Source organism: Ahaetulla prasina, chromosome 4, assembly GCF_028640845.1.
Source record: "Ahaetulla prasina isolate Xishuangbanna chromosome 4, ASM2864084v1, whole genome shotgun sequence".
NCBI classification, from domain to species: Eukaryota; Metazoa; Chordata; class Lepidosauria; order Squamata; family Colubridae; genus Ahaetulla; species Ahaetulla prasina.
This window is the reverse complement of record NC_080542.1, coordinates 51,165,161-51,191,746: the sequence shown is the minus strand read 5'-3', so window position 1 is coordinate 51,191,746 and position 26,586 is coordinate 51,165,161. Positions and strand designations below refer to the sequence as shown.

Genomic DNA, 26,586 nt, shown 5'->3' with positions numbered 1-26,586 from the left:
GGGGAGACACATGAATGTCGCACCCTTCTCCGTCCCCATTTTTTTTATGACCATAGATTTGCCATCACAGACTTAGAAGAAAGAAATATTCATGGGGGAATGCTGTTTGTCAGTTTTAGTTTGGCATTTAATATGATTATTCCTCAGCACTTAGTAGATAAATTGAGCCTTTTAGGCTTCAATATTCCTTTGTGCAACTGGGTTCTTGATTTTCTCACTTATAGGCCCCACTATGTGCGAGTTGGGACTAATATTTTTAACACCATGTTCTTGAGCACAGGTTCTCCTCAGAGCTGTGTTCTAAGTCTGTTATTGTTCACCCTGTTGACCCATGATTGTTGTGCAAGGTTTGCTACCAGCCATATTGTGAAGTATGCAGATGATATAACACTGGTGGGCCTTATTCAGGGCAATCACAGGAGGAACTGGAGGGGTTTGATGAACTGGTGTAATAAAAACAGCCTGGTTTTAAATGTGAGAAAAACAAAAGAGATCATTGTTGATTTCAGAAAAGGTAGGCATAGCCATACACCTCTGTGTATTATTAACCACCTCTGTGGAGGTGATTAGTAATATCAAGTTTTTAGGTGTGTAGCTGATGAGCAGATTAGCTTAGTTGCTCGACAGTGAGACACTAGTGAAGTGGGTAAAGCAGTGCCTGCATTTTCTGCATTGTATGAGAAGAGCAAATCTTCCTTCCTCTCTTCTTACCACTTTCTATAAAGGGACGATTGAAAGCATCCTGTTGTGTTCTACTATTGTGTGGCTTAGAGATATTACCGTTTCAGACAGGAAGGCTGTGCAATGAGTGGTGAGGATGGCAGAAAAGATTATTGGAAGTTCACTTTCTTCTATCCAGGACATAGCATATAAGTGTTGTTTGACTAGACTCCACATCCATGACTAATTTTCTTTGTTATTTTCTGGAAGGAAGGCTCTGTAGCATCCAAATCCATTAGATTCTGTAATAGCTTAATATCATATACTACTGTATCAACCTTATTAATTCTGAAGATGCTGAATATGCAACTCCTGACTGATTTTATCTTTAAAAAGCTTGATGAAACAGTAATGATCCTGCAAAATATGTTACGGCATGAAACTTTGGATAAAGATACACAAAATAATTTTGATCCAGTTTCCGACCAAAGAAACATTCTCATTTCTGGAGAATTAACAAAGTGGATCTACTGCTCTGAAGTTTAAATCAGCATATTTCTACAATACCAAGACTGATTGAAAGGGGAAGTTACAAATTGCTTTCTTCTACAATGATTGAGGGAGATTAGATGGATTTATTAGTTAACTGGTATCCACTTCTATTTGTACTTTGACTGGAAGACAGGCTTATTCTGGAGACTGAATCTATTATATTTAATTAAACAACAATTGATACAAGGTGGTATTAAGAAACAATTATGAATATTTGATCCAGGATGAACTAATTATAACTTTTGGGATGATTTAGGATAGATAAGATGCCATGGTAAACCATCTATGATTACAACAGCAGTTTGTTAATAGAGAGTTTTGAAACTTTAATTTTGTTTTGTTTTAATACTATTATTGTTCCTATTAACTACTTTGTCACTATTAGAAGAGGGGTCAAATAATTTGCAAATAGATTTAGTAGTTTAAAAAGTTTGAGAGGGCCTCTTTTGCAAGAGGTGGATACTAATGTTGTAGTAATGTATTAATCAGTATTCAACTAGAGGAGATTATATGGATTTTTTTGATGCATCTTTTTAATGTTTTTGATTGTTTCATGTTTCATGTTTTTTTGTTTTTGTTTTGTTTTTGTCTTCTTTTGGATTTTTTGGGGGGAATTTTGTACTTTGTATTTTAATCTTGTTCTGAATAAATAAAATATATAACTAAAAAAATAAAGAAGGATTTCAGAGGAACTTATTGAAAATAGGATGCTATGTAATTCATGGAGAAAACAGGGTTTGTATGCAAATAGCTTAAATAAAACCTGCATGATTTCTAATAGGAAAGCTCTTAGAATGTTGCAACATTATGAAAGTCCCATCTTAAACAATGAAGAGCAATTTCTCATAGGCACAGATTAAACTTGGCTTTAAAATCTTTTTTTATAGATATATTCATATATAATTATAAAGAAGGAAAAATCCAAAATTCCACAAACCTGGATTAAAAGCATTTTTCTTTCATCACCTATATCATCTTTGTCCTTCTTATTTATTTTTGGTTTCTTGGGTTCAGAATGTTCTTTTTCTTTCTGAATCTTGATTTTAAGTTCTTGAACAAATCTTATGTTCCATGTTAAAATGAAAACATAAAAATGAAACTTTTATTAATAAGCAAAAGCATTTACCCATCACACATTCGCATTTAAACCCCCTTCTCTTATGTTTTTGTTGTTATTAATCATTTTCAAAAAACATAAATTAAAAACAATCTTTATCATGTTTGTAAGTAAAGACATTTCAATATAGTTCTGGAAATACTGGCCTTTTATTTATCATTTCTTAATGTAACTAGAAATACAATGAGATAACAAATAAAATTGCCACTTAAACACGTCTAAGGAAAAATATAGGACCATGATGACGAACGTGCCAGATGTGGCACTCAGAGACCTCTCTGTGGGCACACACGCAGTCGCCCCAGCCCAGCTCCAATCGTGTTTCTCCATCACGTTTCACTCAATCAATTCCAACTTCTTGTGAAAGAAAAAGATCTTGCGAAGTTGGAAATGATTGAGTGAACTTTCTCACTTGCGCGCTTCACAATGGGGGAGATGATGTCCTGTCCTCCTCCTGAAGCCCATTACAATGCGGAGCCACAATGCAACTCAGCAAAAAAAAAAAAGTTGGCTCAGCAAAAAAAAAAAAAAAAAAGGCAACTGACACCCGTGTTGGGATGCCCAGCCTCCTTGCCGGCCAGCTGAGCTTCAGCAAGCTGTTCCTGGGCTCATCAGCCTACGGACATCAGATTCCCATCACCCAGCACCAATTCAGGGGTTCCTTCTCCTCCCCTGGGGGCGGGGGGGAGAGAGAGAGAAGAACAAAGAGAAAAAAGAGAGAGAGAGAGAAGGAGAAGGAGGGAAGGAAAGAGAGAGAGAAAGAGGAGGAGAGAAGGAGGGAGGGAGGGAAAAAGAGAGAGGGAAAAAAAGAGAAATGATATTACAAAAGTTTTTCTTTTTTATTGTTGCTAAACATTATGTTTCAAAAGCAGAAAAAATTGCCCCAAAGGAGTCTTTGAGGGTTGAATGTCGAGAGGTATGGATTTCCTCTGCCTTCTGGGTTCCCACCCCGTACTGAAGCAAACCAAATGGGCCAAGGTCTCCCCACTAAGCAGCCTCGCTGAGCCCGCTTACAAACTCCGCCGGGTGCAGCTCCAAACATTCAGCTCGCACGACTCTCCCAGCCAGTGCCAGCACCACAGCGGCAGCAGGGAAGATGCGGGCCCTGCCTGCTCCACTCTCACTGGCCAGAGGTGGGGCTCCACACTGGCACCTCACAGCCGGAGTGCCACATTTGTTTTCTTGCTGGTTGCCTCTGAGGAGGGAGCTGCACTCAGGCTGCCCAGGCCCCCACCGCAGGAGGAGACAGGGAGAGGGAAGGGGGGGATCTCCCCGACAAGATCCAGTTTGGAGTTGTCTTATTTTGTATGGATCTCTAATGCTTGGCTTTGCTTGCCAGTCTCCACTGCCCCTCCGCAGCCCAAGTGGTTGGATTCACATGACACATGAAGCTGGACAGGAGAGCACAGACAGACAGACAGACAAACATAGATGGATGGATGGATGAATGGAGAGAGAAGGAGGGAGGGAGGGAGATAGATGAGACACGGGGGGGAGGAGGGAAAAAGAGAGGGAAGGAAAGAGACAAAGAGAGGGAGGGAAGACAGAGAGGGGGAGAGGAAGAGAAGCCAGGTGAGCCAGACCCAGACACTTTCCAGTCCCCTCGTCCCAGAAGCAGCAACCTCACATTCTCCCCTCTCTGCTAGCCCCCTCCTTCACATGGGATTGCCCAGCAGCAGGAACAGAGAGGGAGAAAGGGACAGCGGCAGCTGCTAGCATTGAGGGGAGACACATGAATGTCGCACTCTTCTCCGTCCCCATTTTTTTTATGACCATAGGTTTGCCATCACAGACTTAGAAGAAAGAAATATTCATGGGGGAATGTTGTTTGTCAGTTTTAGTTTGGCATTTAATATGATTATTCCTCAGCACTTAGTAGATAAATTGAGCCTTTTAGGCTTCAATATTCCTTTGTGCAACTGGGTTCTTGATTTTCTCACTTATAGGCCCCACTATATGCAAGTTGGGACTAATATTTTTAACACCATGTTCTTGAGCACAGGTTCTCCTCAGAGCTGTGTTCTAAGTCTGTTATTGTTCACCCTGTTGACCCACGATTGTTGTGCAAGGTTTGCTACCAGCCATATTGTGAAGTATGCAGATGATACAACACTGGTGGGCCTTATTCAGGGCAATCACAGGAGGAACTAGAGGGGTTTGATGAACTGGTGTAATAAAAACAGCCTGGTTTTAAATGTGAGAAAAACGAAAGAGATCATTGTTGATTTCAGAAAAGGCAGGCATAGCCATACACCTCTGTGTATTATTAACCACCTCTGTGGAGGTGATTAGTAATATCAAGTTTTTAGGTGTGTAGCTGATGAGCAGATTAGCTTAGTTGCTCGACAGTGAGACACTAGTGAAGTGGGTAAAGCAGTGCCTGCATTTTCTGCATTGTATGAGAAGAGCAAATCTTCCTTCCTCTCTTCTTACCACTTTCTATAAAGGGACGATTGAAAGCATCCTGTTGTGTTCTACTATTGTGTGGTTTAGAAATATTACTGTTTCGGACAGGAAGGCTGTGCCGAGAGTGGTGAGAATGACAGAAAAGATTATTGGAAGTTCAGTTCCTTCTATCTAGGACATAGCATATAAGTGTTGTTTGACTAGACTCCACATCCATGACTAGTTTTCTTTGTTATTTTCTGGAAGGAAGGCTCTGTAGCATCCAAATCCATTAGATTCTGTAATAGCTTAATATCATATACTACTGTATCAACCTTATTAATTCTGAAGATGCTGAATATGCAACTCCTGACTGATTTTATCTTTAAAAAGCTTGATGAAACAGTAATGATCTGCAAAATATGTTAGGGCATGAAACTTTGGATAAAGATACACAAAATAATTTTGATCCAGTTTCCGACCAAAGAAACATTCTCATTTCTGGAGAATTAACAAAGTGGATCTGCTGCTCTGAAGTTTAAATCTGCATATTTCTACAATACCAAGACTGATTGAAAGGGGAAGTTACAAATTGCTTTCTTCTACAATGATTGAGGGAGATTAGATGGATTTATTAGTTAACTGGTATCCACTTCTATTTGTACTTTGACTGGAAGACAGGCTTATTCTGGAGACTGAATCTATTATATTTAATTAAACAACAATTAATACAAGGTGGTATTAAGAAACAATTATGAATATTTGATCCAGGATGAACTATTTATAACTTTTGGGATGACTTAGGATAGATAAGATGCCATGGTAAACCATCTATGATTACAACAGCAGTTTGTTAATAGAGAGTTTTGAAACTTTAATTTTGTTTTGTTTTAATACTATTATTGTTCCTGTTAACTACTTTGTCACTATTAGAAGAGGGGTCAAATAATTTGCAAATAGATTTAGTAGTTTAAAAAGTTTGAGAGGGCCTCTTTTGCAAGAGGTGGATACTAATGTTGTAGTAATGTATTAATCAGTATTCAACTAGAGGAGATTATATGGATTTTTTTGATGCACCTTTTTAATGTTTTTGATTGTTTCATGTTTCATGTTTTTTTGTTTTTGTTTTGTTTTTGTCTTCTTTTGGATTTTTTTGGGGGAATTTTGTACTTTTTATTTTAATCTTGTTCTGAATAAATAAAATATATAACTAAAAAAATAAAGAAGGATTTCAGAGGAACTTATCATTGAAAATAGGATGCTATGTAATTCATGGAGAAAACAGGGTTTGTATGCAAATAGCTTAAATAAAACCTGCATGATTTCTAATAGGAAAGCTCTTAGAATGTTGCAACATTATGATAGTCCCATCTTAAACAATGAAGAGCAATTTCTCATAGGCACAGATTAAACTTGGCTTTAAAATCTTTTTTTATAGATATATTCATATATAATTATAAAGAAGGAAAAATCCAAAATTCCACAAACCTGGATTAAAAGCATTTTTCTTTCATCACCTATATCATCTTTGTCCTTCTTATTTATTTTTGGTTTCTTGGGTTCAGAATGTTCTTTTTCTTTCTGAATCTTGATTTTAAGTTCTTGAACAAATCTTATGTTCCATGTTAAAATGAAAACATAAAAATGAAACTTTTATTAATAAGCAAAAGCATTTACCCATCACACATTCGCATTTAAACCCCCTTCTCTTATGTTTTTGTTGTTATTAATCATTTTCAAAAAACATAAATTAAAAACAATCTTTATCATGTTTGTAAGTAAAGACATTTCAATATAGTTCTGGAAATACTGGCCTTTTATTTATCATTTCTTAATGTAACTAGAAATACAATGAGATAACAAATAAAACTGTCACTTAAACATGTCTAAGGAAAAATATAGGACCATGATGACGAACGTGCCAGATGTGGTACTCAGAGACCTCTCTGTGGGCACACACGCAGTCGCCCCAGCCCAGCTCCAATCGTGTTTCTCCATCGCGTTTCACTCAATCAATTCCAACTTCTCGTGAAAGAAAAAGATCTCGCGAAGTTGGAATTGATTGAGTGAACTTTTTCACTTGCGCGCTTCACAATGGGGGAGATGATGTCCTGTCCTCCTCCTGAAGCCCATTACAATGCGGAGCCACAATGCAACTCAGCAAAAAAAAAAAAGTTGGCTCAGCAAAAAAAAAAAGAAAGGCAACTGACATCCGTGTTGGGATGCCCAGCCTCCTTGCCGGCCAGCTGAGCTTCAGCAAGCTGTTCCTGGGCTCATCAGCCTACGGACATCAGATTCCCATCACCCAGCACCAATTCAGGGGTTCCTTCTCCTCCCCTGGGGGCGTGGGGGAGAGAGAGAGAAGGACAAAGAGAAAAAAGAGAGAGAGAAAAAGAGAAGGAAAAAACCTTGAGTTATTTATAAAAATAATAAAAGCAGGATAAAAATCTAATAACCCTAACCCTAATAAATCCTCTAAAAAAGTCATTCAGAATGACTTTTAAAAAGCACCAGTAGCATCTCTTTAAAAAAAAGAAAAGAAAATAGAGATGTTTCTCTAAATGTGTACAGGTAGTCCTAAACTTACAACTATAATGAAATCCGCCCATTAAGGTTACAAGTCATTGTTAAGTAAGACTATTTCTGTTGTGGTCCGCCAGCGGCCTGCAGAGCTGGCAGTAGAGTCGGACAGTGAGGAGGTTAGGGAGGAACATGGGACAGTCTTGGTGTCTGGGGAAGGCTCAGAAGAGGGCTCTGCGTCGGAGGCAGAGAGGAGAGAGAGAGAGGGAAGGAAAGTGGTGGGGGGAGAAATGATATTACAAAAGTTTTTCTTTTTTATTGTTGCTACATGTAATATTTCAAAAGCAGGAAAAAATGAAGGGGCATAAAAGTGCATTTATCATGTTTTTCTTAGAACAATTAGCTGAACTAATAAAAAAACCTAAAATAATAAATAATAAATTAAAAATTAAAAAATAAAAAAGCATGCATAAGAACACAAACATGCCTACCATTCTTGTCCTATTGTTTTCCTTCATTATATCTAATTAATATAGTTATTACATACTCATACTCATATATATGCTTATGTATTGTATAGTTGTTTCATGCTTATGCTTACATATACTGTGCAACAAAGATAAATAAATAAATAAATAAAAACTCTGCGTTGTTTGTCATTACTTTAGATAGTAAAACCTCATTATTCACATTAAATTGCCATGTTGGCACTTTGCAATAAATAAGTGGGTTTTGGGTTGCAGTTTGGGCACTTGGTCTCTAAAAGGTTCGCCATCATTAATATAGGACAATATATGTGACTCACGGCTGAACTATGGCGTCCTTGATGCTCTCTGAGCTTGTGAGTACCAATGATTGTTATCCATTCAGGTAATGAAACTGCAAGCAAACAACCAAGCTTAAGAGGGCATAAAGGACTTCACAAAACTCTATAAAGCTATAAACTTTGACGCAGACCTAGTGCTGAGTGCTGTGTACAATGGCCATCTTGGGGTTTCTCTGCTGTCATTATATGGGGATTCCTGATAGCTGAACGGATATTTGTTATCATCTTGCTCAGTATGTTATGTCTTTGTGTTTCTCTTTAAATCTGTCTGCTAAAGTTAATAATAAAGCTTATTTTTATCATGTATATGTTATACTATTATTTCAACAGGAAGATTGCAATCCTATGTTTCAAAGTACAGCACGGAGTTCCATCACTGACTGTTGGTGCCGAGTCATTGGCCCCTATGGAGGGGGTTCGCAACTTGGGCATTCTCCTGGATGATATATGACGGCCGTCGCCAGGGGAGCTTTTTATCAGGTACGCCTGATTCACCAGTTGCGCCCCTTCATAGACCGGGATTCCCTATGCATGGTCACTCATGCCCTCGTCACTTCCCGCCTGGACTACTGTAACGCTCTCTACACGGGGCTCCCCTTGAAGAGCACCCGGAGGCTCCAACTGGTCCAGAATGTGGCTGTGCGGGTAGTAGAGGGAGCTACTCGTGGCTCCCATATAACACCTCTCCTGCGCAGGCTGCACTGGTTGCCGGTGGTCTTCCGGGTGCAATTCAAGGTGTTGGTTACCACCTTTAAAGCGCTCCATGGCACAGGTTATTTACAGGACCACCTGCTGCCACCGACAGCCTCCCACCGACCTGTGCGCTCGCACAGGGAGGGCCTCCTCAGGGTGCCGTCAGCCAAACAATGTCGGCTGGCAACCCCCAGGGGGAGAGCCTTCTCTGTGCAAGCACCTACCCTCTGGAATGAGCTTCCTCTGGGGTTACGATTACTCCCTGACCTCCGGACTTTACGCCGCGAACTCAAGACCTTTCTGTTTCACCGTGCAGGGCTGGCCTGATACATTATAGTTTTTAAATTGGGGTTTTTATAATTTTTATTATAGTTTTTTAAATGGGGTTTGCCAATTTGAATAAGATTTTTAAAATGTTTTTAATTCTATTTATAATTGTGTTTTATGTTGGCTGTAAACCGCCCTGAGTCCTTCGGGAGAAGGGCGGTATAAAAATAAAATAAATAAATAAAATAAATAAATAAATAAAAAGTTTTGATTTGCTGGTCAAAACTGAAATAAATAAACTGACTAGAATACAAAAAACAGATTAAAAATTACAGGTAGTCCTCAAGATACGACTGATCACTTAGCAACCATTCAGTTACTGTAGTCTTTCCCAAAAGCTACTCATTTCAAAGTTACTGCAGCTTTCCAGTGGTTATTCATCCTTACAATTGACTGCAGGAAGCCAACCCTTCATCATTTGAGCTGGCTTCCTGCAGTCAATTGTAAGGATGAATTTGAGTCAATTTGAGCCTGAGGGAATCATCATACTTGGGGCAAATGCTCGGCCTTTCAGAGCCTCCCCTGACTTTGAAACATCTATTCTAAAACATCTATTTGGAAACGTCTGTGACGCCGTTGACGTGGAGAGAAGTACCATCTCTTTCAGGCCATGGATTTTAGGACTGTGCTTTGGGCAGAGTAGTGACAATTTTATCATCAGACTATATCTGCCTACCATTCCATCTTTTACCAGCTTTAAGCCAGCCACCATCTGAAGATTTATCGGAGGATGGGTATCCATTTGGACTTGGCATTACATTCTGCCATCCTAGACATTATTACCTCTCGTCGGCCTCTATCTCCTATTTATGCCTTTAGTTATTATATATGCGATATTCTGCATTGGAACTCTTGCGCCTCGAGTGCCCCTACGCAGGAATGGCCCGCTTCTCTATCAAGGGCCGGCCTCAATGACGGGTCTTGGGATCCAAAGAGGTGGCATGCGAAGAAAAAGAGCCTTTGGGGTTTTTTAGATAGGGCATTTTTAAGGGGTGGGAGGGTTAGGGCGGGTGTTGGGGGTAGCCCGTCGGGAGGGGAGCCAGTTCCTGCGTGTGCTCGCGGCGGTTATTTATTAGGTTCGGAGGTTATGGGGGGGAAGGTGTTCCTTCTAGTGAGGGTGGTCCTATTGGCATGGTAAGTGGGAGGGGCAGATACGGCGGAAGTGGGGGATCATATCGTTCTGTGGGGGCGCATGCTCGATGTTTACAGGCGACTGCGTGCCCCGATCCCTCTGACTTGTCCCGTTCCCCGGATGGCCAAGACCCTCAGAGCCTGGGCCTTCGGCTCATGTTATGCAACGCACGGTCCGTGGTCAATAAGGCCCCCCTAATACACAATCTTATTCAGGGGGGCGCCGCGGATCTTATAGGCGTTACGGAAACCTGGTTGGGCACTGAAGGGGGCGTGCCCCTTGTTGAAATGTGCCCGCCGGGTTTCCGTGCATTCCATCAGCCGAGGGCTCAGGGTAGGGGTGGGGGGGTGGCGGTTGTGATTAGAGAGAGCCTGGAGCCGAGGGAGACCACTGTACCTCAGATTCCGGGTGTGAATCCCTCTTTGTGAGATGGGGTCATAGGTGTCAGATGGGCTTGCTGGTCGCGTACCTGGCTCCTTGCTGCGTGACAGCTGCCCTGCCCGAGCTCCTGGAGGTGCTTGCTGGGGTGGCAGTTGAGACCCCCAGACTTTTAGTCATGGGGGACTTTAACTTGCCATCTTCCGGCTCGTCATCGACAGCAGCTCGGGAGTTCACGGCTTCCATGACGGCCTTGGACCTGACTCAAGTAGTTGATGGCCCTACTCACACTGGGGGTGGCACACTGGACTTGATTTTTATCTCTGGTCAGTGGTTGAGAGATCTGGACTTGAAGGAAATAGTCATTGAAACTTTGTCATGGTCAGATCACTCTCCTTCGCCTGGACTTTCTGACCGCCATTCAACACCGCAGGGAGGCGGAGCCAATCGTTGGTTCCGTCCCAGGCGCCTGATGGACCCGGAGAGGTTCCGGACGGAGCTTGGGCCACTTCCTGAGGGTCTGGCTCACGGCACGGTTGAGGAACTTGTTGCGGCCTGGGAGCGGGCGGCGGGGCCTTAGACCGTGTCGTGCCTTTGCGGCCTCTGACCGGCGCGGGTCCCAACCGGCTCCTTGGTTCTCCGAGGAGCTGAGGGGATGAGCGCGGAGAAGGCGCCTAGAGAGTTCCTGGAGGTCTAGCCGTTCAGAGGCTGATCGGACACTAGTGAAGTCCTATAATAGGACTTACCTAGTGGCATTGAGGAAGCGGGGCGTTGCTACGCCTCCTCCCTCATTGCGTCGGCAGATAACCGCCCAGCCGCCCTGTTTCGGGTGACTCGTTCCCTCCTTCACCAGGGGGAGCGGGATGACCCGTTACAGGGACGTGCTGAGGAGTTTAACGGTTATCTATACGATAAAATCGTTCAGCTTCGGGACGGTTTGGACCAAAATTGCGGTGACTCAGGTGAGACGTCTGAGGGTGGTCTTGGTGACATTGTTTGGGATGAGTTTGACCCTGTGGCTCCCGAGGACATGGACAGGTTGTTGGGTAGGTTGAATGCCACCACGTGTTTACTGGACCCGTGCCCCTCCTGGTTGGTGCTGGCCACTCAGGAGGTGACACGAGGCTGGCTCCAGGCAATTACGAGCGCTTCTTTGGTGGAGGGAGTCTTCCCGGCCGCCTTGAAAGAGGCGGTGGTGAGACCCCTCCTCAAGAAGCCTTCCCTGGACCCGGCTGTTTTAGGTAATTATCGTCCGGTCTCCAACCTTCGCTTCGCGGCGAAGGTTGTAGAGAGTATGGTGGCATATCAGTTTCCCTTACACCTGGATGAAACTGTCTATCTAGACCCGTTCCAGTCCGGTTTCCGGCCCGGTTACAGCACTGAGACGGCTTTGGTCGCGTTGGTGGATGATCTCTGGAGGGCCAGGGATAGGGGTTGTTCCTCTGCCCTGGTCCTATTAGACCTCTCAGCGGCTTTTGATACCATCGACCATGGTATCCTGCTGCGCCGGTTGGGGGATTGGGAGTGGGAGGCACCGTTTATCGGTGGTTCTCCTCCTATCTCTCCGATCGTCGCAGACGGTGTTGACAGGGGGCAGAGGTCGGCCCCGGGCGCCTCACTTGTGGGGTGCCGCGGGGTCGATTCTCTCGCCTTCTGTTCAACATCTATATGAAGCCGCTGGGTGAGATCATCAGTGGCTTGGTGTGAGGTACCAGCTGTACGCGGATGACACCCAGCTGTACTTTTCCACACGGGCCACCCCAACGAAGCTATCGAAGTGCTGTCCCGGTGTTTGGAAGCCGTACGGGTCTGGATGGGGAGAAACAGGCTCAAGCTCAATCCCTCCAAGACAGAGTGGCTGTGGATGCTGGCATCCCGGTACAGTCAGCTGAGTCCACGGCTGACTGTTGGGGGCGAGTCATTGGCCCCGATGGAGAGGGTGCGCAACTTGGGCGTCCTCCTGGATGAACGGCTGTCTTTTGAAGATCATTTGACGGCCGTCTCCAGGAGAGCTTTCTACCAGGTTCGCCTGGTGCGCCAGTTGCGCCCCTTTCTAGACCGGGATGCCCTATGCACGGTCACTCACGCCCTCGTGACGTCTCATCTGGATTACTGCAATGCTCTCTACATGGGGCTCCCCTTGAAGGGCATCCGGAGGCTGCAGTTAGTCCAGAATGCGGCTGCGCGGGTGATAGAGGGAGCCCCTCGTGGCTCCCGTGTGACACCTATCCTGCGCAGACTGCACTGGCTACCTGTGGCCTTCCGGGTGCGCTTCAAGGTTTTGGTAACCACCTTTAAAGCGCTCCATGGCATAGGGCCGGGTTACTTACGGGACCGCCTACTGCTACCGAATACCTCTCACCGACCCGTGCGCTCTCACAGAGAGGGACTCCTCAGGGTGCCGTCAGCTAGGCAGTGTCGTCTGGCGACACCCAGGGGAAGGGCCTTCTCTGTGGGGGCTCCCACCCTCTGGAACGAACTCCCCCCAGGACTCCGTCAACTTCCGGACCTCCGAACCTTCCGTCGCGAGCTTAAAACACATTTATTCATCCGCGCAGGACTGGATTAGATTTTAAATTTATATTGGTTTTTAATGGGTTTTATTATTTATACTGCTTTTTAATAATTCGGCCTTTTAGAATAAGTTTTTTAATTGTTATTTTAATTTGTATTTATATGTTTTTACTTGCCTGTGAACCGCCCTGAGTCCTTCGGGAGATAGGGTGGTATATAAATGTGATTAATAAATAAATAAATAAATAAATAAGGCACCCATGATCCTCTTATTGATCTGCATCTTCAAAGTCTGCACCAGGGAGAGCAAGGGGCAGAAGTCATGAAGCAAGGTCATCTCTCTTAATGACCATCATGATATGCAACTGTACTAGGCAAGTCCCATTATGGCTATATCTTAAGGACTACCTGTATGGATTTAATATCATGCCTTTTTCGCTCTTCCCCAATCTCCATTTGTTTTTTAGTTAATGCTAGTTATATACTCAGATGAATAACATAAAGATTTTCACATATAGCTTTCCACTGAAAGTACATTCCAAGAAATCAGCAAGAACAATTCCCTCTGTACAGAGAAACACGGAGCACTGAAAAGAGTTTTATATTGTTCAATTGTTCATAAACTCTATGTTTATGAACATAGACATAGGTGAAACATAAGTGAGAATAAGTCTATGAGAGCTAAATAGATGTGTGAAGGGGCAGTCTCTAATATGAATTAAGAATCATTTGAAAGGTCACTTCTTGTTAAAAGAAATTATGGGTATTATTCTGGTTAATCATATAGAACTGTCACTAAACATTTGATAGCAAACAAGGAGCAACTAGTTTGCATTTGATAAAGGAAACGGGAAGAAGTAAAAAATCTTCTGCAATGAAGAATTAGCTGGGTCAGATCAGGCCCTATGCCACTTTGTCTTTCTGAGTTGTGCTTAGATCAAATCTCTTACCAGTTTTCTGAGATTAGAGCATAATAACAAAAAAGGAAGCAGGTAAGGAGTGTCATTCCAATCCATGATTTTCACTTATTGAATACTGTGTAAGTCTTTTGCAGTTCCAGAAGCAACCAATATCTAGTTCCATCTTTGTAAATGCTAAAAGGAGAATATATTATATACATAGAATTTTTCACTATTCTTTCTTTTTAACAGGTACTTCGATAAAACCAGGAAACTTACCTTTCAGCAAATCCATCTTTGCAGAAAAGGTTGCATTGCAGCAGTTCATTACAAGATGGCCTCTTTTCTGGATTAGTTTGCAGGCATTGCTGAAGTAAGATTAAAACTTTATCTTGTTAAACACAATGGAATCATACAAAATGATCCAAACTCTATTGAACAAGACACAATCGGTACATCTAATCTAAATACTTTAGAATAATTTAGCCTGGATTTTATGAAATCCCTTTCATATTACATAGCAAACCATTTCTTTCTTTTTTTAAAGGTATACAATACAGTGGAAATAGGAGGAGAGCAATGATAGTAGCTAAAATGTCAAAAATTCCATTGAGCACTCTAGTCTTTTAAGTCTAAACTAGCTTTTTGTACTTTTGTAGTTAAATGAAGTAAAGCAATCTAACATTTTACAGGATATATTTAAAGAGCAATCATACAAACCTAATCACACTATTGCCAGGAAGAAGTTCTATATCTGAAATTAGGACATCACATCACAAAATATAAAACGGATATTGGAAACAGTACTGAACTGAGAAGATTCTAGTCCCACTTGAGGCATGAAACCTGGCTAGGTGTCTTGGGATCAGTCATTCTCCCTTCAGCCCAACCCACATTATGGGCTGTTATGGAGGAAATAAAGGAGAAGGAAAAAACCTTGAGTTATTTATAAAAATAATAAAAGCAGGATAAAAATCTAATAACCCTAACCCTAATAAATCCTCTAAAAAAGTCATTCAGAATGACTTTTAAAAAGCACCAGTAGCATCTCTTTAAAAAAAAAAGAAAAAGAAAATAGAGATGTTTCTCTAAATGTGTACAGGTAGTCCTAAACTTACAACTATAATGAAATCTGCCCATTAAGATTACAAGTCATTGTTAAGTAAGACTATTTCTGTTGTGGTCCGCCAGCGGCCTGCAGAGCTGGCGGTAGAGTCGGACAGTGAGGAGGTTAGGGAGGAACATGGGACAGTCTTGGTGTCTGGGGAAGGCTCAGAAGAGGGCTCTGCGTCGGAGGCAGAGAGGGGGCCAGGGCCATCTGGAAGTTATGTGCTTCCTCTGGAGCCTCCAGAGTCAGATATCAGCAAGGCAAAGGAACAAGGGGAGCCTGTTCCCAGTGCATGCATGCAAGAACAGTTAAGAAGGCAAGAACAGTTAAGACAAAAGGGAAGACTCGGGAGTAGGGCTTGAGATAATTGACCCCTCCCATAAGACATAAAGGAGGAGCAAAGGCACATGAGCCTTTGAAGGAAGCAACTTCGTTTGTTCTGGTCTGTTTAAATTCTGAAGCTCCGTTTTGACTCTATGCTCTATGTGGCCTTGCAAAGTTAACTGCCAATTAACTTTGGCAGTGTGACAAGGGAGATAAAGGTGGGTGTTTATCAGCCTCATCCCGAAGGACTGTGGCAAACTTTTGTTGGACTCTTTACAAACTATTTGTGACTCATTACGGGCTGTGAATGAACAGAATTCACAGCCATTGAAATAAAAAGAGGGTTTTGGGGATTAATCATGTGCTTTTTACTATCTCAGGAAGCCTAGGTCAGAACAATTTCGTTCAAAGACTCCAAAATCAACCATACCAATTGTAGTCACTAACTGAATGTATGGGTCATTAAGCAAACGTCCAACACAAGGTGCCATGAGGGTGCAGGGGAGGCCAGCACAGGACTTACATGAGTTGAACAGGATGCTGAAGTACAGCTCAAATGCAAGACTGGGAAAGAAGCCCAATCTGCCCTAGAATGGGAAGCCCCAGCACCCCAGCCCAGCCTCACTCAGGAAGAGGAAAGCAGAGACAGGAAGGCAGAAAGCAGGCAGATCCCAAGAATGGAGCAGCCATTAAAGCCACTTCAGTCTAAGCCTTTCCTCACACATGGCAACAGCAATACCATAGACCACTTACCCCAGTCTTTGTTCATTGCCCTACCACTGCCAAGGTTGGGTCTAGTCCCCTACCTCAACCACTCAGGCCCCAATCCTACTGATCTGCGGTTGCCAGGGACTGTGGCTGAGGGAGTTCCCTCTCTGTTGTGTGGCCTCGCTTTCTAAAGGGCTAGCAGTTCAAGAAAGCGGGGCTGCCCAGCAGAGAGAGAGAGAGAGAGAGAGAGAGCTCCCTCTCTGGGAGGGAAACCACCGGCAGGAGCCAACTAAGTTGCTGTTTCATAATGGCACTTGGAAAATGGCACACACTTCTGGAATGAAGCCAAGCAGTCCAGAGTCACTGAGTATCACAATCGATGTTGGGTGGTTCTGGGCACAGTGAAATGGAAAACAGATTCAAGGCCTGCAGCAACCTGGTGGGAGAGATATAGGGGGAGAAATAGGCGGTGAGGAGGGAGTGCTGCAGCATCCCTGCATTTGGTTGTAAGGACAAATGACTGTTAGAATCCCGCAGCAGCTCTAACTTTGAAACTGGAATGTAAGTAGCTTTTGAGGGGTCTGATTTTTGAGTGAATGGTCACTAAGCTGAGGAGTAGATATCTGGCTTCTTTGGAAGGGTCTCTCAATTGTTTTCATGTGTGTATATACACACACACACACACACACACACACACACACACACACACACACAGAGAGTCTTCATTATGCTTTTTTTTTCCTGAAAAGCAAAATAGGAGGGCATGTGCATACATACTAAGATAGCGAGAAACAGTTTCTAAAGCAGTCATGTGAGTTTGGGAAAAGATCACTGATATTGAAATGATTGGCTTTCTTATCACCACTCAATTTCACAGAAACTTGAAGATTCCCAAAGGCATGATTCGGTTAACAAGAACAGACTAGAAAGATAAGAGACCTCAAAATTACCTTTGCAAATTCTATGACTGCAATGGAGAGCTTTGAGTATCGTTTTTCAAGAGGTTCTAACTCTTTGATTTCAGGCAATCTCACTCCAGCAAAGAGAGGATTTTTGTAGAATAACTCCTGGTGCTTTGGAATTAAGTTACCTAAAATTTATAATTGCTTATATCAATAACAAGACTTTAAAAGTATAACCTTGCAAAAAAAAATAATGAATAACTAGCTGGCTAGCCAGACAGATAAAAGCATAAACAAAAAGGCAGGAAGCATTCTTACCTAGACTTTTCATAATATGGAATAATTGGTCAATATCCGAGTCTCCAGGGAAAAGGGGCTCTCCTGTAAGCATTTCAGTTACCAGGCAGCCAATGGCCCACACATCAACAGCCCTGCAAACAAAACATACTTATGAAGAACTAGCTCTGCCCTAACATTCTATTTGTGACAATAGAAAAAGAAATTTATTCTATTTGATTTTCTCCAAACAGAGAGTATATTACCCTAATAACAATGCCTTCAAATTTCTGCTTAAGCTACAATTCATCATAATGCTTATCCATTAATTTATTTTTCCTTGTAAATGTATAAAAAAAAAATCTAAAAATTTTTTGGCCCTCCTTTCAAGATGGCTGCTGCTTGCTATGGTTTTCTTTTTTCTCTTTATTTACTTTTATTTATTTATTTATTTTGTCACAACAATATATAGGAAGAAGAAAAGAAAAAAAAAACAATAGGACAGGAACGGTAGGCACGTTTGTGCGTTTTTGCACGCCCCTTAATCTTATCTTATCGACAATTATCTGATTTCACTGCTAAAGTTGGTCTTTAACGGGGCTGCTCCCTGGTTTTGAATGGGAGTACTTAGGAGTAACCCAAGATCAGAGGTGGTATTCAGCAGGTTCTGACCAGTTATAGAGAACTGGTAGCGGAAATTTTGAATAGCTCAGAGAACCAGTAAATACCACCTTTGACTGGCCCTGCCGCATCCATTATCTGCCTCCTGAGTCCCAGCTAATCGGGAGGAAATGGGGATTTTGCAGTAACTTTCCACTGGAGTGGGGAGGGAATGGAGATTTTACAGTAACCTTCCCCTGCCGCACTCACTAAACCATGCCATGCCCACCAAGCCACACCCATAGAACCAATAGTAAAAAATTTTGAATCCCACCCACCAAAAGCCCAAGATGACTTTTGGATGATCGTGGACCTAGCAGGGAAGGAGGTCTTGAAGATGCCAATTCCCTCTGGAAGCGATTGAAAAGTCACTGGGCATATCCATCTTCTTTTCAAGCAGTTTCATTTTCTAAGCAAGCAGGAATTACAACTTTCACTTTTGACTTTATTGTTTTATTTTGCTTTTTGTTTAAAAGTTGATCAATGATTGAATGCTAATTTATTTCAACTCCTTGCTGGACTCTAATTGCTTTTTCTCTTTTTTCCTTCTGATATATTGAGTTCTGGATCACCTTAGTCCCTTCCGTATGGAAAGCATGGCAATGTTTGGGGAAGGTAAAGAGACATATTTGCAAAAGTTTATTTCTGTTGAAATTTTCTTATAATTTTGGATTGAAATATAGAGGAAAATGTTTTTTTTTGTTCTTTGTTCCCTAATTTAAGTTCCACAGATTAAAATAAGAAAGAAGGATGGGAAAATACGCAGTTTATACTTGGTTTTCTCTTATATAAACTTGATCAAACTTTAATGATTTGTCAAAGAATGGTAAAACTTGAAGCTTTATCTTTGGATAAAGATAAACAAAAGGACTCTGACCCAGTTCCTGATCAAAGAGATGGAAGAACCTCATGGCTGAAGAACCAGAACAGTGGTTGTTGTTCAGAAGTCTGTCTGAAGTCTTATGGCCTCAGCTAGAAGAGACAACTTCCTTTCCTCTATGAAGGAATCCCTTTCCTATATGAAAATGGAGGAAGACTGGGTGGATTTATTACTTATTTATTAAGTGGTAATTACTTCTGCTTGCTCGCTGACTCAAAGACAGACATATTCTGGAGACTGAATAATTAAATTAAATGATAATTAAATTAAACAATAATTATATTTTATTAAACAACAATTGATAAGAGAGGATATTAAGAAGCAGACATGGATTTTTGACCCAGGACAATCTATTTATAACTTTTGGGATGATCCAGGATAGTTAAGATACCGTGGTAAATTTTCTATGAGTGGATTACAATAACAGATTGTTAACAGAAAAATTTTAAACTTTAATTTTGTTCTGTTTTACTATTATTGTTTTTCCAGCTAACTACTTTATCACTAATATAACATACAGAAGACAGATCAATGTTGCTAATAGATTTAGTAGTTCAAAAATTTGGGAGAGCCTGTTTCGCAAGGGGTAGGAATTAACTATAGTAATATTAATCAGTATTCAACAAGAGGGGATAATATGTGTATAATGTGTTGTTGTTGATGCATCCTTTTTTAATGTTCTGACTTTTTTGTGTGTTTTTTTCCTCGATTTTTATTGAGTTTTCTATTTTAATTTTGTTCTGAATAAAATAAAAATGTTTTTTAAAAACTAGGAATATTTTAATATTGAATTCTAAATTTCCTTACTTGCCATATTTGATATCACCAACTAACAGCTCAGGAGCTCGATACCATCGTGTTGCCACATAATCTGTGTAAACTTCACCAGGAGCTGCCAGCGTTCGAGCAAATCCAAAATCACAGAGTTTGATAATTCCCGAACAGGACACCAATATGTTTTCAGGTTTAATATCCCTGTGTATGATCTAAAAAAAAAGGATTCGTATCTATGTTAGCAAAGTCACTATAAACCCATCATGAAAAACCTTCCATAGAAAACATCTAGGCTCCTCAGACTAACCTAAAGAGGACAGTCTACTTCACATTCTCATTATTTGACCAATGGAATATTATGTGAGAAACTGTACTGCAAAAAGTCCATCACAGGTGTTCCATGATGTTGTAGCTCCACACACTGAATTATTTTTTTAAAAAAAAAATTTTCCAGAATTAAAAAAAATATATTATACAACAACAAAATGTCTGTTAAAGAACTGACTCCCTATTCGCATAACTGTAAAATATTGTGCTATCTCAAAGGAAGAACATGTAAATTTACTTACTTTATATGAGCATACAAATGATAAACATGCAGAATGTTCAGAACATATTCACACAAGCATAATAATCAAGCCTTGCCTTTGAAAGAATAGCTTTGTATACTAACCCTGAAGCAACTATTACATCACCAACTAATGAGGGAAAACATGACACAAACCTGTCATATTTTCCACTTCCACAAAGAATAGAAATTGAAAAAGGCAGCTTGTTTGCCTTAGATAGCGTATAATTTCATAACTGTATGTAAGAAACATGAAAATACAATTATTGGAATATTTTAAATCCTTACAAAATGTAAATTTATTCTGTGATATAAAACTAGCATCTCTCTCAAAAATCCTAACAAGAAAATGGACAAACAAAATTAAATAGATGCAGCAATTTACTTACATTATGACTATGACAAAATCCTACCCCTTTTATAATTTGAAATAAGTATTTTCGAACTCTGTTATAATCCAAGCCATTGGGAAACATTTCAAGATCATCAAGGATTGTGTGATCTACAAATTCAAACACCAGATACCAACGTTTTTTCTTCTTACAGACTTCCAGCAAGTTCACCAAGTTCTCATGCCTTAATTGCTATCAGGAGACAGAAAGTGCGTCATAAAATTACAATAAGAGGCAGTATATTGCCTGAGAATGTTCACAATAATTGCCTCTTGAAGAATATATACATTATGGAAATCATATAAATACTTCCAAATACTGTTCTATGCATGTTTACTAGGTAATACCCTGTTTTCTCCAAAATAAGACATCCCCCGATAATAAGCCCAATCGGGCTTTTGAGTGCATGGCAATAAGGCGAAGTGCTTATTTCAGGGCTGAAAAAAATATAAGACAGTCTTATTTTCAGGGAAATACAGTAGTACTAATGATTACTAATATTCAACTGTTATTATAGTCTCAATATTTACACAATCTCTTTTCCCTATCACTGTATAAATAATTTAACTAAGCAATTCATTACAACCACATTACACTATTTTTTTTTCCAGAGATGATTGCCTAAAGGTAGAAATTTACTCCATTTATTTATTCAGCAAAATCTAACTGATAGAACAAAGTTAAATACTTATTTAATTCTATGCCCTATTTCTATTAGGCCATGACAATAAAATAAAGTTATACAATATAATATAAAATAATATATCTTTTAAAATGATTTCGTTTTCCAAATATTAGATTTCTCTAAACATTAGAACTCTATCCTGAAATCTATAGTTTGGTACTATACAGTGATAATAAATATAGTAAAAGAGAAATTACCTTTTTCTTTCGCCGCGAGCTTAAGACCTACTTATTTGTCCGCACGGGGCTGGCATAGAATTTTTAGATGTTCTATGGGTTTTATGGGTTTTAATTTTTAATCAGTTTTTTTGGGTTTTAAATGTATTTTAAATCTGGGCCAAATTTAATAAGTTTTTTAGCTATTGTTTTATTTATATTGTGTGTTTTGATTGTTGTTTTTATATGGCTGTTCACCGCCCTGAGTCCTTCGGGAGAAGGGCGGTATACAAATTAAAATATTATTATTATTATTATTATTATTATTATTATTATTATTATTATTATTATTATTATTTCTAACTAGCTAATAACTCTACAGCAACAAAATAATATCTTAGTAATTATCTAAAGACCAAACAAAACCCATTTTTTAATTAATGCTTTTTAGTCGAATAAATGGTGTATTTTTTATTAACGAGTTCTTTCTTACTTGCTCAATGTTACTGTTATGCTTGTAATTCCCTCTAGTAATACTAATCTCCTTTTCTCCAAAAACAGTTTTCTATATACCTTTTATTTATTTATTATTTATTTATTATTTAAATTTTTATACCGCCCTTCTCCCGAAGGACTCAGGGCGGTTCACAGCCAGATAAAAATACACAATAATATTACAATATAAATACAATTAAAATACAATTAAAAAACTTATTCAATTTTGTTTAATATTTAACATGCTGGAGTCCTATTCACACTACATATAATCATATTAATCATCAAGTAGTTTGGATTTTGGTTACAACAATTATGGTTAATAAACTATCATGACTTTTTTGTTCTGGAAATCTAGCCAATGGAGATCAGACAAATGATGTATGAAATCAAGCTAAAATTAAACATGAGTAATTGTATTTGCATACATCCTTTTGGTGTTACTTTACCCTCTGCCATCTCCTGTATTTTTAATTTTTAATAAACATCAAGAATGACATTATAGCGAAGACAAACGGTATATAAGATTACATATATTGATATATGTAAAAGATATAAGTCATAATTTAGAATTATGAACTTATCAGCCATTATCTTACCTTGAGAAATTTTATTTCTCTCAGGGCAATTTTTTTAACCATTTTATCATCTTCACTTTCCAAAAATTTTTTGATGGCAACAACTCTACCATTCTCCTTGTTTCTGCACTTCATCACCATTCCATAACTTCCTTCTCCCACAAGTCCAAGGATCTCATATTTTTCCATCTGTATTCAAACAAATGGGTAGTTTGTAGCATACAATTAATACTCAGTGTACATTAGTTAATATAGCAATTATCACGGCAAGTTTCTCATCATGGTGGCTTCACAGAATACATAATATTCTTATAAGAAGGTAATTAATATTGTAGGGAAAAGCCAAGGGTTAAATATAAAATCCTATAAGATGCCAAGGAATGAAGACTGCCTGAATTGAAATTGTATTTTGTGGCCTGTTGCTTGGTTTGGATGAAGAAGTGGATGCTGCTGAGAAATAAGAAAATTTTAGAACTAGAAGAGCACAACCTTTCTGTTACAGTAAAATATAAATATATTTGTAATTTCTATTTAAGAAGACCTGAAACCACTTCTTTATAGCTTTTTCTTTTCTTTTTCTTTTCTCTTTCTTTCCTTGCACTTTTTCCCTACTTATTACTTTCCTTTATATTCTTTATTTTTTCTCTTTCAAAATATGTATTGCATATTGTGCTTATTTTTTTAAAAAGTACATATTTAATAAAAATTACCCTGTTTCGCTGAAAATAAGAATCCCCTGATAATAAGCCCAGGCAGGCTTTTGAGCGCATGTGCTAAAATAAGCCTCCCCCTGAAAATAAGCCCTCCCCGAAAATATTTAAACGCAGAGCTGGAAATCAGGTAAGATGACAAGAGGAGCCCCATCTTGCTCCATGCGCCCCAAAATAATAAGACCTCCCCAAAAATAAGGCCAAGCGCTTATTTAGGGGTTCAAAAAATATAAGACAGGGTCTTATTTTTGGGGAAACATGGTATATTTAAAAGAGAAGTTAATATTGTCAGCTAGAACTCTAACTTTTATGCTTAGTATCTAATAGGAAAAGCAATTATTTTAAAAGCCACTAGAAACACAAATATACATCCTTGGTTAAATAAAGTTGATTTAAAGAACATACAAGGGTAAATAATATATATCATTGATCTTCGCTTTGCAAGCAAAAAAAAAGAGAAATAATCAAGTGATGAGTATATGAGGAAAACATAATGGTGTAATTATAGACACTTGCCAATAGGTGTTGAACATTTAATGAACTACACTAGAATTGAAATATGTTTTAAGATTTTTACCAAAGGGGGAAAAATGTTTCTATCTTGTTCACTTTAGTATGTGATGTGAACACAATGAAATAAATGGAACAAATTATAATGTCCCATTGACTTTATTTGGTTCAGCTTCATTAGTTTTACAAATACTATGTGTTCACAGTGCAAATATTATGTCAAATTTTGTATTTATATTCAATATTTATATTCTTTGTTTAATTAAAATAATGCTGAGGAGAATTTACAATGAAAAAATTAGGGACACATTAAAAAGAATCCTAAATAATAAAACAAATAGATGAAAGTCTGCAAATTCATCATAAAGTCATACTATTAGGGGCGGAACGCAAGTAAACTATGCTTCATATATACTACAAAGTTATAGGCAAAGCATAAATGGAAAATGTGTGAATCCATCTGAGATCCCTTTTGTCACTCGCAGAAATTTAGTCTGACTGTACTCTCACAGGGCAGCAGCTATTTTAGAAATACAAATGTTTTACCTATGTTTAAAAGTATGTAATTTCAAAGGCATGTCAAATGCAGTTCAAAATGTCTAGCATATGCAGTTCAAAATGTCTAGCAATGTGTGTCTTTTTTTTTAACCAATCTTGAATGGATTGCAAAAGTACAATTTTAATAGAGTTTTCATGGGAAGGAAGTCTCTCCTACTATCTCCCTTAATAAAACTCCAATTGCCATTGAAAATAAGTATTATACAAACAAGATATGTATCAATTTTTTATCCCACCTATTTTTTAATAAATAAGAGGAGGAACATACTCCTTCTTCTTATTTGCCCCACAACAATATCCTGCAATGTGAGTTGGACTAAGAGAAAGTGGCCCTGAGTCACCGACCCAGGTTTTTTTGCCTATGATAGGCTAAAGCTCAATTTCTTTGTTTTTTAGCCAGGTGCCTTAATTGAATCAAACTGGCTCAAGCCATGGTTTTATGTCCAAGAAAGCTGGATCGCTACTATGAAAGGCTGTATGAAAAAAAATCAGGGGTGAAATCCAGTAGGTTCTGACAGGTTCTGGAGAACAGGTAGTGAAAATTTTGAGCAGTTCGGAGAACTGGCAAATACCACCTCTGCCTGGCCTCAGTATGGGCTGGAAATGGGGATTTTGCAGTATCCTTCTTCTGCCACGCCCACCAAGCCACACCACGCCCACCAAGCCAACCCATAGAACCAGTAGTAAAAAAAATTTACCACTGAAAAAAATGTTCCTTTGAATTAGGATTCTAGATAGTGGAATTTAGAAAGGGAGGAGAGTCAAAAATCAGCAAGATGACAGATGGAGTGCTGCAATATGAGATTTGCCTGTTTGGAGCATTCATGAAATGGCACAGGTAGGACGGAGGTAACAGGCAGTGTTATGATGCAAGTCCCATTTTGCTGATTTCAACTTTCCCCTTCCCCCTCTCATATCTAATTACAGCTCCTGAAAAAAATTGAAAAACGACTTGGAAAAATAGTTAAATACCCGGAGAAATAAAATTAAACTATCTGGAAGCACATTATAGTGCCTGTAGCAATCAAGACAGTACTGTAATAGGTTTAGAAGTCACAGAACATACAAAACCAAAGTGACAAACTAGCTTCTAGTAAAAAAAAAAAAAGGGCCATTCCTATCTTGAGCCACCAATAGGAGGCCCTAAAATACCGGCCTTAGTAGGACTTCCAAAATAGCAAAGCTACTGTTGAAATCACATTCCATCTTGGTTACTTGCTGCCTAGACTCACCATCCACGCTTGGTAATAGTGTACAAAACCGATTTTCTGATCTCACCTCAGGTGGACATTCCACGTTTGACTCGAGAGATTGGAGGACCGCAATCTCCTAACTAAGCTACCAAACTCAAAGGATCTCATCCCATATTTTCATGTAGATATTTAAAGCGGGGAGCGCTACAAATTCGTACAGGATCAGTATTCCGTCTCCAACCCGCTCTTCCGGAGCCATTCTCCGAGTTGCCTTTCTCTGGCAGGACTGGGGTCTCCGGGACAGGAAGGTCAGTGAGTACGCTATCGAAAGTGTCTGCACCATAAATCTTACTGCAGGCCTTGTTACTTCGCTGTCCTCCTTCCTTTTGGCAAAACAGTAACATTATCTGAATATAAAATCCAGACTGCATTATTTCTGATCCCGGAGTTATTTGCACCTGCAGTAGTGAACGCAACTTACCGAGCCTGTTCCGCTGGCAAAGTTCCCTGGCGAAGCTTGCCCGTGCCTACCACCATCACCCACTCAGCTGCAAGGCTTCTTGGGGAGCCACAAACCTATGCGAAGAAGTGAGGATTCGTACAACGCGAGCTTAGCCGCGGCTGCGAGAATGGAACGCAAAGGCCCTGGCAGTAACCAATGGCAACAGTCTGCTTGCTCTTGCACAACACATAGCAGGAGCAGTGGCCGATGTACGCCGCCAGGAAAGGAGGGGCAACTTCAGGTTCTGGTGGAAGATGTATCAGTGGAGATCCTGATCTTATACTCCTCAATCTGAGGCATATATGCAGTCAATAATAAAGTTGAATGATGTTTATCCAATAAAGAAGCAAGTGCCGTTTCCCAAGGATGGAGAGTAGATCAGTCAGAAAAAGGCTTGAGGAAGAAAAATTAGCCAGCGATGTATAACAAAACCCAGGCTTCGCGGTAAAGGACAAGAAATACCTTTCCCTGCTTCTCTCTTCCCTATCCTTTTTACTTTGCGGCAGAGAAAATAGTAGGTTATGGCTGCGCAAAACTTGGGCTCGGACAAGTTGGGGGAGGGGGAGGGAGTTGCCGGCGGTTTACAGGATGCTTCAATTCTTTTA

The 26,586-nt window shown here is 39.9% G+C and overlaps 1 protein-coding gene across 2 annotated transcripts in view; it reads right to left on the bottom strand.

The window, feature by feature from the left end:
- CDKL2 (cyclin dependent kinase like 2) overlaps nucleotides 1–26,113 on the bottom strand; it is a 43,981-nt gene extending 17,868 nt beyond the window's left edge. Inside the window, exons 1-9 of one of the 2 annotated variants that reach the window (XM_058183292.1) lie at nucleotides 25,961–26,113; nucleotides 22,530–22,697; nucleotides 20,593–20,787; nucleotides 19,669–19,847; nucleotides 17,364–17,476; nucleotides 17,094–17,233; nucleotides 14,283–14,371; nucleotides 14,134–14,198; nucleotides 6,199–6,326 (exon numbers count right to left, since the gene is read on the bottom strand). In XM_058183292.1, coding sequence (XP_058039275.1) covers nucleotides 6,256–6,326; nucleotides 14,134–14,198; nucleotides 14,283–14,371; nucleotides 17,094–17,233; nucleotides 17,364–17,476; nucleotides 19,669–19,847; nucleotides 20,593–20,787; nucleotides 22,530–22,697 — 1,020 coding nt within the window. In that variant the 5' untranslated portion in view covers nucleotides 25,961–26,113 and the 3' untranslated portion in view covers nucleotides 6,199–6,255. Of the gene's footprint in view, nucleotides 1–6,198; nucleotides 6,327–14,133; nucleotides 14,199–14,282; nucleotides 14,372–17,093; nucleotides 17,234–17,363; nucleotides 17,477–19,668; nucleotides 19,848–20,592; nucleotides 20,788–22,529; nucleotides 22,698–25,960 lie in introns of those variants that run through there. The other variant, XM_058183293.1, reaches the window with a different exon arrangement.
- Nucleotides 26,114–26,586: the final 473 nt, after the last annotated feature.